The sequence below is a fragment of the Spermophilus citellus genome (genome assembly GCF_964194105.1).
Source record: "Spermophilus citellus genome assembly, chromosome: 10".
NCBI classification, from domain to species: Eukaryota; Metazoa; Chordata; class Mammalia; order Rodentia; family Sciuridae; genus Spermophilus; species Spermophilus citellus.
The window spans coordinates 131,650,778-131,662,443 of NC_138197.1; the positions used below are offsets into that span (position 1 = coordinate 131,650,778).

At 61.0% G+C, this 11,666-nt stretch overlaps 1 protein-coding gene across 1 annotated transcript; it reads left to right on the forward strand.

Annotated features, from left to right (window-relative positions):
* The first annotated feature begins 2,802 nt into the window (after window positions 1-2,802).
* Window positions 2,803-10,782, forward strand: TSPO (translocator protein). Its single transcript, XM_081309353.1, has 4 exons — window positions 2,803-2,934; window positions 7,931-8,135; window positions 9,538-9,676; window positions 10,403-10,782. Exons 2-4 carry the CDS (start codon window positions 7,954-7,956, stop codon window positions 10,589-10,591), a joined length of 510 nt encoding a protein of 169 aa, XP_081165479.1. The 5' UTR covers window positions 2,803-2,934; window positions 7,931-7,953; the 3' UTR covers window positions 10,592-10,782.
* Window positions 10,783-11,666: the final 884 nt, after the last annotated feature.

Consider the following 11,666-nt stretch of genomic DNA (forward strand, 5'->3'; position numbering starts at 1 on the left):
ATGTCCTTAGACAGTTCTGAGGTCCCCGGGCATCCCAACAAGGATACCCACAGCCCTGTCCTCTGACAGCCCCACTGGGGACTCACGTCAGTGCTCCTGGAGGCTGAGGCCAGTCTGTGCCCTGAGGTTTAACTGAGTCTTGCCTTCCCGGGAGACCACCTCCTGGCTCCTCCCCAGCCAGGTGTGTGCTGCTCCTCAGCTGCTCAAAAGCAAGCAGGGCAATGTCCCGAGGTGGCACTAATAAAACCATCAGGAGCCGGGTGCCATGGTGCAGGCTTGTAATCCCAGCGGCTCGGGAGGCTGAGACAGGAGATTCGCAGGTTCAAAGCCAGCCTTAGCAAAAAGCAAGGTGCTAAGCAACTCAGACCTTATCTCTAAATAAAATACAAAACAGGGCTGGGGATGTGGCTCAGTGGTTGAGTGCCCCTGAGTTCAATCCCTGGTATAAAACAAAACTGTAAGGAGAGGCAAGGGCATATTCAACCCCCAAATCAGGGCCAAGGTGACCTTTGAGGGGTGGGCGGAATCAATAGTCAGGGCACCTTAGCCTCCTAGGCCACTGGTGATGTCTGTGTAGAAACCAAGGGTGGGGGACACACCCAGCATCCTTATTTTGGGAAGGGGGTGCTGAGGGTCGACCCCAGAGCCTTGAAATACAATGCAGGACTCTGGCACCCCAGCCTGGCATGCCTATTGTTATATTTTATATATATTTCTGTTGAGAACATTTCACAGTAAAAACAAAACAATGTAGACAAATGCTTGCTAATGAAAGAGAGAGAGATCGAGAGAGATCTAATTCATTGTAAGGGGAAGAAGAGAAGTTACAAAACTATTTCCAGGGGAGAGTCCTCTTGCCGGAAGCTGCACCTGTGCTCGGGGCTTCCCTCCAGGTGCTGGGAAGTGGGGGGCTGTGGTTTTAATTTTTTCTTTTTTTGTATTTTCTAATTCTTTTATAATAAACATGGATTACTTATGTGATAAAGCAACCACATACATAAATACCAGGAAACACTGTGTTCAGTTTGCACTCAGACACCCCCCCCCAAAAAAAAAAAAAAACAAGAAAAAAAAAAAAAAAACCAATGACACTGTAGCTGAGAGTGGGCTGGACTTCCTGGGTATGAATCCTGAGTGCACGCTGTGCGCAAGTGGGCATGTGTCTTCACCTCTCTGAGCATGTGAGCAAGAGTCCTCTGGGAATTTCGAGGGAGTTTTCCATATCTCCTTCCCCATGTACTGAGCCAGGGGCTGGGTTTGAGTGTGTGACATCCTCTACGGCTCAACCCAGAGCCAAGCACCCAGGAGGACATCTCTCAAGGTGGGCACAGGCCGAGTGCCTAAGACAGGCTCCTGAGCTCAGCGCTCTGTAATTACAGGGGAGGAGGTCACCATCTCCTTAGAATGCGGGAAGGAGTCAGAGTTCTGAGGAGCTTCCTGGTGCACACTGGAGCCCCCGCAGGCTCGGGCACGTGGAGACGTCCAGGGGTGCGAAGGGCGCTCCAGGCCGGGGCGCAGTGTGCGCAAAGGCTCAGGGGTGGGGAGGGCGGGTTGTCAGTTTGGCGCCCGCTGAGCGGACTCTCAAGTGCCAGATGTTGACTAGATTCCACTACAGGAGGGTGTGGTCACATCACACGCAGCCGGAGGGAAAGAGGGGAGCTGGGGGCAGCGAGGGCTGTCCCTGCTCCAGGATCAGGTGGGGTCTGCAGGGAGGGAGGGCAAGAGGCGGAGTCATGGGAGCCTGCACGCACGGTAGAATGGCCTCAGCACCTGCGTCTACGTCTTTGTCCTTTATGACCCCTGAGACCGGTGACTGGCTCCTAAGACCTGCAGCGGCCTCATCTGTGAAGGGGTGTGAGTGGAATGAGGGTGGAGCCTCCGCGCCCCCCGTGGGCCCTGGGGTAGAGCAGCTATGTGGGGACAGCAATCCCTGCCTCTCAGGGTGCCCCACTGCACAGAGCCCAGCAGAGTGGGGGTGAGGCTGAAGGAGGGCTGTGCTGCCTCCTCCCCTGGGCCTGAGGGGAGGTGTCTGTCATCCTGCCAAGCTCTCAGTTCCTTACAGGAAGAGGGCGCGGCTGGCAGCCTCTCCAGTAGGAACACAGGGCACTGGGCTGAGAGCCACCATACTTCCTGGGGTACACAAATGTTCCTTTTTTTTTTTTTTTTTTTTAAGAAGAAAGAGGAGTGAATGTAACCCAGGTTGTACTTGTGCTTATGCTAACAGTCAAAAATTGTGTGTGTGTGTGTGTTTAGTGGGAAAAGGGGCCACAAAGAGGAAGATGCCAGGTCCCTGGAAAGTCATGCTGTCCCCATGGCTGGTCCCCAAGGAGGCTCCAGGCTGCTGTACCTGGGAAGATGTAGCTGGAGCTCTCCTGGGCCCCAGGAGGACCCCCATGAACCACAGTGGCTGGTGCAGGAACCAGGCACTGCACGGTGGACGCCAGGTCAGGCACAGCGAGTGAGGGTGACCCAGGCAAAGGATGGCAGTCTCCCCTCTGCCCTGTGTTGGGGCACGAGGGCCTGGCGTGCTCCTGGTCCTATCACGCCATGCATTTCAGCAATGAGGAGATGGGGCATAGAGAAACAGGCAGCGGCGTCGGGGACCAGGACTGGGGTGCCCAGGGACAACAGCTCTAGGCACTGGGCTGCCCCTGCGGAGATGGGGGGCTAGGGCTGAGCTGAGCGAACCGGGGCGAAGCTGGCTTTGTCCTTTATGCCCCCTGAGACGGGTGACTGTTGCCCCATAGAACAGACGGGAACAGCGAGGTTGGCGCGACGCCCAGCGCCGGGACCCGCCCGCGGCTGGGGTTGGCGGAGTCGCAGCGCGGGTGGGCGGGCGACAGGCCAGGCCAAGGCCAGGCGGGACGGGGTGGAGCCAGCAGCCGCCGCCTTGCCGCGCAGCGTCCTTCCGGGAGGATCCCGCGCCGCCCGCGGGTGAGTGGGGCGGAGGGGCGGCGGGCTGGGGTCCCGGCGCGCGGACCCGGTGGGTGTCCCGCCCGCGCGCTGCGAGGGGAACCGAGGCCGGACTCCAGGGGGCGGGCGCCGGGCAGGGGACGCCGCCTCTCCCGGAGGCCCGAGGGGACTCTCGGCGGAGCAGCAGCACAGGCTGACGGCCGCGAGGGGAGCGGGCAGCCCGAGGTCCGCGGGTCTGGTTCCCGGCGCCGCCTCTGCGCGCCTGTGCCCGCGGCCCGGACTGTCCGGGTCACCTGCACCGGGGCCCCTGGGGGCGGTGAGCCGCGGGCCCAGCCACCTTTACACTCTGCACACCCCGCTTTCCCATGACTTGGATTTGGGGGTTCTGTTTCCTTTCTTGCACTGAACTTTTGGTCGTGCAAGCCGTGCCTGGGTGCACTCTTTGTTTGAAAAATGGGTCACTCTCCGTAAAGTCCCTTTCCCCAGCGCGGACCTCCCCGTGGCCAGCTGGCCTGGGGCTTCTAGGCCTGTTGCTTGTCACACCGGTTACTTTCATAATGAAAAAGTTCACAAAGTTATCACGAGGATTAGCCTTGACTCTAAAAATCGAGTCCCCAGGAGAGCTAGGGCTTCTGGGCAGACAAGGCAGGGGAGCTGGGCACCTGGCCAGGTTGGGGGGTCAGGGACATTATGATGGGACAGAAAAGGTCCACTCCGTTCTGTTCTGGGTCACTCTCCAATGAGGCCTCAGCACAGGAGGTAGCCCAGGCATTTCACTGATGGGGACACAGAGGCTCAGGAATTGAGACCCAGGAGCTGTCTGGTCTCCGGGTCAGAAGTGAGGTATCACCAGAACAGGAGATCCCGGGTGCCACCCTCAGTTGGGGAGAGTTCACGTCCCCTGCTTAGCCTTCCCAGAAGCTGGGTCATTGGCAGTGGCCGGAGCTAGTGATGCTATTGGCCCTGAGAACCTCCTGACCCTGTGAAGATGGCAGTGAGATCCTGCCTTTAGCAGCCTGAAGGGACATGACCGAGGCACTGTGAGTGGCCTTGGGGCCCAGAGCTTGGGCGGAGGGAGGGCCACATTGTGCTTTGGAGTCACACAGTCCTAGACTATTCTGTGACTTCCTGAGGCTCAGCTTCTTCATCTGGAAAGTGGGGCCAGTAGTGAGAACCCCCTGGGGGCCAAGCAGCTGTGAGCCTCAGAGGCAGACGACCCCGCCCTGCGGCTGCTGGGGAGGCCTGTGGGTAGCCAGAGTTGAACAAGGCCTGGAACTGCCCCTGCCCAGGTCCTGGGTCCTCTGCTTTGCCTGGGGTACTCCTGGTGAGTGGCCCCAGGTCTTAGGGAGAGTTCAGGGATTTCTTGGGTTTGAACCTGGAGGCCACTTCTTTACTTGTAGGAAGTGGGGCAGGCAGCCCCCACAGGGATGCCCAGGGCCCCTCACTCGTCTGGAGTTTCCAGGGAGGTCCTGCTGCCCTGCTCTTCCTTCCCCTGGGCCTCCCAGGAACCCTGGAGTGGGCAGGGCAGAAAATGCCCCCTGACCTAGGAGGCAGCCGAGGCCCGGAGCAGATCCGGTTCCTGCCAGGGGTTTACCTAGCCCTCTCTAGCCCTCCACTGGGCCCCATCCCAGAGCTGATTTCTGACCAGCCCAGCCCAGCCCAGGGTGACTCAGCCTGGTGGGCACCACCCACCGCTGCCTGTCCCCCCAGGCAGGTGTGAGTCAGGAGCTGGCAGTCCCCAAGAGGCCCCAGGAAACGTCCTGGGGCTGGCTCTCTCCACACAGGGCGCCTGATCTTGGGCAGGGCAAGGGCAGGTCCTCTGATACTCTGGGCCTGTCGAGCATAAACACAGTGTGGCCCTGGTGGGGGCAAGTAGACAGTGGGGTGGGAGCCTGGGGCTCATCCCCCCCATCTGTGGACCCCAATTAGAGATCCTGTCCTCTGACTGGGGCCTTTGGAAGGCCACCCGCTGCCTGGCCTTGGCTTATTTTGTACATCGGGGTCTTGAGTGGTGGCTCTAAGGTGGGTTGGCAGGGGCATCCACACCAGTCCTGTTTGGGGATTGCCTGGCCCACTGGGTGCTGTGGCAGGGCGACAGGGGGGCCTCCGTCCACAGAACTGCAGGGAGAAGTGCCGCCACCTGGTTAGGGTGGACAGACCCCTAGTCAGACACAGAGGCCACATGCTGCAGGATCCTGTGGCCATCGAGTGTCCAGGACAGACCATCGCTGGGTGCCAGGGGCTCAGGGCAGGGGCAGGGAGAGATGAGGATGTTTGGGAACTTTCTGGGATTATGCCAAAGGCCACTGAATCATGCACTTTCCTCTGGTTGGTCTTAAATTGGTGAATTTCACCTCAATTAAGAAAAACTAGCCTGCAGGAGCCTGGGAGTCCTCGGGGCAGGAGCACGGAGGCTGGGGGGGGGGGCAGCAGGTGGAGCAGGATGTCCAAGGGTCAGGGTGACCTGCAGGAGGGGCTGACTCTGTTAACAGAGGGCAGCGTGGGGGCACTGGGTGATGTGTGACGTCCTATCCAGACTGGGATGCTGCCGCCTTTTCTTTCTTTCTTTTTTTGATATTAGAGATTGAACCCAGGGGTATTTAACCGCTGAGCCACATCCCAGACGCTTTTTATTTTTTTATTTTGGGACAGGGTCTTGCTAAATTGCTTAGAGCCTCCTTAAGTTGCTGAGGCTGGCTTTGAACATGTGATGATGGCCCTCCAGGTGCAGAGTTGGACCCCTACTGTGCTTGACACGCCCTCTGTGTCTGACTTTGCCCTTCATGACTGTGGCCCTTTGTGGGGTACAGAGTGCGGGTCCCCTGTGCTTAGAATGTGCCTCTGCAGGATCCCCTGGTTTTCCTCGGGCTTGGGGCGGGCAGTTAGTGTTGGGGGCAGAAGTGTGCCTACTTCTGAGGGTGGATCAAGGGGTCTTGACATCCATCTGTCTTATAGTGGCGGCTTTAACCTTTATGGAAGGGACTGTGAGAGGGGGAGGCCCTGAGTGGGGGGCAGAGTGGACATAACCTGGGTGCACCTGGGAAGAGGCACCGGGTCACCCCGAGGAGACCTGAGGTCGGACAGCTCCTTTCCTGCCTTGACATCCCTGCCCCGCCCCTCCCCGCCTGCTTCCTGTGTCTGAGGCCCGCTGTGTGCCCAGGCTGCCGAGTTCCAGGGGAGTCTGGATGTACCGAACAGGGCACCTGGTGCCCCTCTGCAGCATGCCGATGACCTGTGACATGGTCTTAATGAATTTGTTAAATTTAAGCAGTGGGTGTCTATGTCATTGTTACTATTTGCCACAGTTGGGTCCTCCTGCAGCCAGGGTCATGTTCTGCCTTCTTTGCTGCGTGTCATGTTGAGAACAGTTGTCTCATCATTCAGAAGGGCCAGGATGTCACTCAGAGGTGGAGCTCTAGCCTGTCATGCTTGAGGCCCTCCCTATCACTGACAAATAAATAAGGTAAAGTCAGTGAAATAAAAGGTCCTCCAGAGCTTGACTGGAGGGTTGACCAGTCTTTGAGTCCCCAGTTGTTGGGCACTGAGGTTGCTTCCATATTCACTGAGCTCCGGAGCCCTGGTCAGGCACTTCCCCTCCCAGCCACCCTGCAGCCCCTTGCCACCTCGCCCTCCTGCCCTCCCTCACCTGCAGCCCACGTGGGCCACCTCCTCCTTCCCACATGCTGCCTGTCCCTCTGGTGCCCCTCTGCAGGAAGGGCTCACTGACCTTCCTGTAGCCTCTCCTTCCTGGCCACAGTCAGTGCTGCCCTTTCTGAGGGCTGAGCTCCTCAACCCCATCCAGACCCCTGACGCCCATCCCCTGCTCCCTGCTGCCTCGCTGGCTCCCAGCTGCAAGCCCTGCCAAGTGCTGGATGCCAGTAGGTCCTCAGCCCAGGGCTGAGCAAGGGGGCACGGCCTGCCAGCACCACGGGGAGCCTGAAGCCAGCTCCCTCTGCCCGTGCCAAAGGGGGAGGGCTGTGGCCCTCTGGGTGGCAGTATCTGGCCTGAGAGGCCAGGAGAGGGCCAGGGGACCTCCCCAGCCTTGAACCCTCGCCACCCTCAGTCCTGAGTATCAGGGTGGGAGCAGCACCGTGCCCTGGGCAGGCTTTGGTGTGACGCTGGGCGGCCTACTTTATATCTCTTGTACACAAGGAAAGGGGCAGTGGCTTGAGGGTGGGCCCTTTGGGTGGGGAGACATCTGTATACAGAGCCACTCCCTGGTGCTGCCCACTGGACGGGGCCCACGATGGGCAGTGCCAACGTCCTGTCTACAGAGTGGGAAACGGAGGCCCAGAGAGTCAGTGATTTGCTGAGGTCCTAGAGAGGCTGTGGGAAGGAGAGGTGTGGGGGAGCCCCGCCGTCTGCCGCCAGCTCCCGAGGGAGAGGGGTACGCTGACTGTGAGGGGCAGGACGGAAGCTCTGCCTCCCGGGGGCCCCAGTGGGCTCCCGCCCAGGAGGAGGCAGACCTAGAGGCCTTCCTGATGGAGGGGACCCGAACTGGCTTTGATCAAGGGGGAGGGGAGAGGTCCCTGCCCGAGACCCGAGATCAAGGTTGAGAGGACAGGAGACCCTGAAAGCTGGCCAGTGGCTAAGGGGAAGCCTGGGGGAGAGGGGGCCCCTGAGGGCCCCTGGCCAGCTGGGGGCTTCTGGGTGGGAACGTAAGTTCAGGTGGAGACAGGTCCACTGGAGCTGGGTACAGAGGCCCAGGCCTGTAATCTCAGCAATTTAGGAGACTGAGGCAGGAGGATCACCGATTTGAGGCCAGTCTGGGCAACTTAGTGGGGTCCTATGCAAATTAGTATGAGACCCTGTCTCAAAATAGAAATAGAGGAGAAGGGCTGGGAGGTGGCTCGGTGCTGGCCTGTCCTGGCTTCAGTCTTCGGCCCCACCGCCTCTGAACCACACTGACACCGATGGAGGATCGCGCAGCCGGGACGCCAGAGACCCTGCAGGAGGTCGGCTGACCCCGGCTCCTCGGAGTGGACCGCTCTCACCCCAGCCCTGTGTTCTCTTTCAGAGCTTTCTGGAAGAGCAGCAGCCATGGCTCCACCCTGGGTGCCCGCCGTGGGCTTCACACTGCTGCCCAGCCTGGGGGGCTTTGCTGGCTCCTACTTTGTGCGCGGGGAGGGCCTCCGCTGGCACGCCACCCTGCAGAAGCCCTCGTGGCACCCGCCCCGCTGGGCACTGGCTCCTGTCTGGGGCACCCTCTACTCAGCCATGGGGTAGGTGTGCGGCTGGGGGGCATCTCCCCTTCAGAGGATGGCCCTTCCCCAGCAGGGGAGCAGGGAGGGGGGCCTCAGGCCTGCGGGTTGCACAAGGAGCTTCCCTCTCCTGGGCCCCCTGGGAGGGTGGCCTGCGGCTGGCCCCGCGGCCCAGGCCCTGCCACCCCTGTCTGGGCCGCTGCAGTGTGTAAGGGCCAGCTGGGTCAAGTGGCAGGTGCTTTTCCCTGGTGGCCAACAGCAGCCACGATGGCAGCTCCCTTTGAGCTGCCCGGTGCCAGGCACTATCCAAATTGATTTGTAGAATCCTCCTTTTGACCAGGGACTGCCCAAGAACACAGGCTCGTAAGTGGGGATCCCCTCAGGAGCTCCCCCCAGGCCTGAGAGCCCTCTGAAGAGGGAAGAAAGTGGTGGGTGGGGAAGAGCGTCCCCTGGAGGCCCCAATGGCTCCCTGCTCTTTCTGGAATGTTCCTTGCATCCCAGCTGCGCCCTCCCAGCACAGGATGGGCCTGCAGGCACCAGGTACACCAGGCAGGTAGCAGAGGCCAGGCCAGTGTCAGGGACTCTGATGGGAATATGACCCTGAATCTGGGTGTCACCAGGGTCCTCAAGGCCAGTGGGCCGGGTTCTGAGGACTTTCCGGGTCTCTGCTGTCCTCTGCCCCAACCTGGCTCCAGTTCCTGGGGCTCCCCCAGCCCTTGACCCACCTCCACCTTGGAGATCCAAATGCAGCATGGACCTGGCCCAGCCCCTCAACCCCATGGCTCCCCATGGTCGCCTGCTGCGCTGTCCCCCAGTGCCTGCGAGAGATCCATCCTCTACCTGAACCTCAGTTTCCTGATGTGGAGTGGGGGGATGACACTGCCACCAAACAGCAATGTCCTGAGGATGAAATGGGCCAGTGCCGGGGAAGTGCTAGGGCAGGGCCTGCAGGTGTGGCACGTGATGGTTGCCCCTGTGGCCCCTGCCACTAGGTTGCCATCTGCCCTCCCTGGGCCCCAGACCCCACCCTGCAGGCACACAGACTAGGCTCACACCTGCCTCAGGGCCTTTGCATGTCCCGTCCCCTCCCCTGCAAAGCCTCATCCTCTAAGGCCTGCCCCAATGGCCCATCCTCTGGGCTGCCCCTGGCTAGCTTAAGAGCTTCCTCTGCACCCACTCAGCTCATGTGCTTCTCCTTCATGGCAAGGAAGGTGACAATGCCAAATAATTATTGAGAGTCCCTCATGCCAGGTTCTGCACTAAGTGTTGACCTGAATCCCCACAGCAATCCTCTGAGGAACAAAGGCCCAGAGAGGTTAAGCAGTTTCCCTGAGGATACACAGAAGTCAGTGGCAGGGTATGCCCAAGCGATCACTGTCATCTGGGAGGTCAGTGAGGTCCTGACCAGAAGCCTCTGTTTTAGGTACGGCTCCTACATGGTCTGGAAAGAGCTGGGGGGCTTCACAGATGAGGCTGTGGTCCCCCTGGGCCTCTACGCTGGGCAGCTGGCCCTGAACTGGGCATGGCCCCCCATCTTCTTTGGTGCCCGACAAATGGGTTGGGTAAGTGTACCTTTGGCCTTCCTTCCTGGTCCCTGGAGATGTCCCTCTGAGCACTTGGGACATCCCCTCCAGACTGGTGGAGTTTGGGGGGCGGGGGGTCTGTGGGCTTAGCTCTTGGAGGACCCCTGCCCTGGGGCCTCCCATGGGCTGATGCTCCACCCATGAAGAAGGGAGCCCTGCAGGCCCTGTTGAGGGTGGTCAGGTGCCAGCTGGGGCTCGGGGTCGTCCTGGAGGAAAGCCCCCATTAGGCCTGGTGCTTCCCAGTGGCAGCGGCTCTTCCCGCAGTGCTGGGGACGGAGCCAGGCAGGCGCCCGCGCTGGGCCCCCCAGCCCCAGCCCTGCTCCTAAAGGCTCCTGCTGAGAAGTGAAATCCACCCGGGAAGTCTGACCCACTCAGGGCCACCTCAGGGACAGCGCTGCACAGGGACAGGGCATTTGTTGGAGCCTTGCAGAAATGCTGGAGGCCAGGGCAGCCCTCAGTGGAGGCTGGAGGCTCCCAGCCTCCACCCCCCCTTGAACTTTGTGTCTCCTCAGGGTGCTGTCACCTACCCCACCCCGCCCCCCTCAGGGCGGGCCAGGCAGGAATGGTGGGTAGCAGGAGGGGCGTGGCCTGGACAAGGGGTGGGACGGGTCTGAGACAGGCTGACTCCTCCGGCCAGCTTGGAGGGTCTGTTGGGCACACGCTCTGGCTGTGGAGTCTCAGGCCACCCTGTCCCCGTCTTTGCAGGCCCTGGTGGACCTCCTGCTCATCAGCGGGGCAGCGACAGCCACCACCGTGGCCTGGCACCGGGTGAGCCCGCCCGCCGCCTGCCTGCTCTACCCCTACCTGGCCTGGCTGGCCTTCGCAACCACGCTCAACTACTGCGTGTGGCGGGACAACCAGGGCCGCCGCGGTGGCGGGCGGCTCCAGGAGTGAGGCGCCAGCCTGCTGAGGACTGCCCCGCTGCCCGTCAGGTGCCCCTGCTGGTCTGTCCGGGTCTCGGCCTAGGGGTCACCAGCGGCTCTGGGGGTGGTCCAAGCGCAGCCACCTCCGGGGCAGTGTCCTGCACTTTCCGCTGCGCCCTCAGAGCACAGGGCTTGACAAGCCGAGTAAAGTTCTTAACCTTCCACACGGTGGCCTTTGTGGGACCCCTGACTGTGGGGAGGGGATGGGCTGTGATACACAGGTTGTCACTGTGGGTGGCTCTGGGCTGTACAACCAGGTGAGGCTGTACCAGCCAGGCTTCAGCACCCTCTTGGGACCCTCCAGACCCTGAGGGTGGGTGGGTCGTGCCCTGAGGACGTGAGCTCCCACAGCTCCCATGATGCTGAGCCCAGGCCCAGCGTCCCATGCTGGCCCTGCCTGGGTCCTCAACTGGCTTTGCCTAGGACAACACTGGCAGGGCTGGGAATGCCAGTTGACCTGCTTGGCACCAGCTTCTCCCCTCCGGGTGGCCCTGAAATACCCTGTTGGCAGGATGGGGGTGGGGGACCAGGCCAACCCCAGCAAACAAGGCTTTCTGCTGGCCCAGACCCACCTGGATTTGGAGGTGTCCCTGCACCCCAGGCTTCCAAGAGAGTGACCTTGACCTGTCCAGGCAGCTGTCTGGAGTACTGAGACTGGACAGTGTGGTGCACGAGCCATGGCCTCGGGAAGGGCTCGCCTCTCCTGCCACCAGCCACTACAGCCTGGTGGCAGCCTCCTAAAACCTGGCTGTGGGTGCTCCCCAGGGCCAGGCCTGAGAGCGGGGCCTTTTTGGTTTTGGCTCTTGACTACATTGGGAAACCCCGCCCTCGCTCTGACAGATGTGATAGGGCTCCCTCTCTCAGGGGATGGGCCGGGATCCCAGGCTGTGTTCTCCTGGCACAGCGGGGACCTCCAGCGTCCCTCCCAAGCCTGCCAAGGAAGGGGGCAAGGAACGTGCTGGTGCCCTGCAGGAGCCCGAAGGCTCTTCAGCCCAGGCTCAGAAGGGGCAGAGCCTTGCTAGCAGGGCATCAAACCAGGCCTTTGC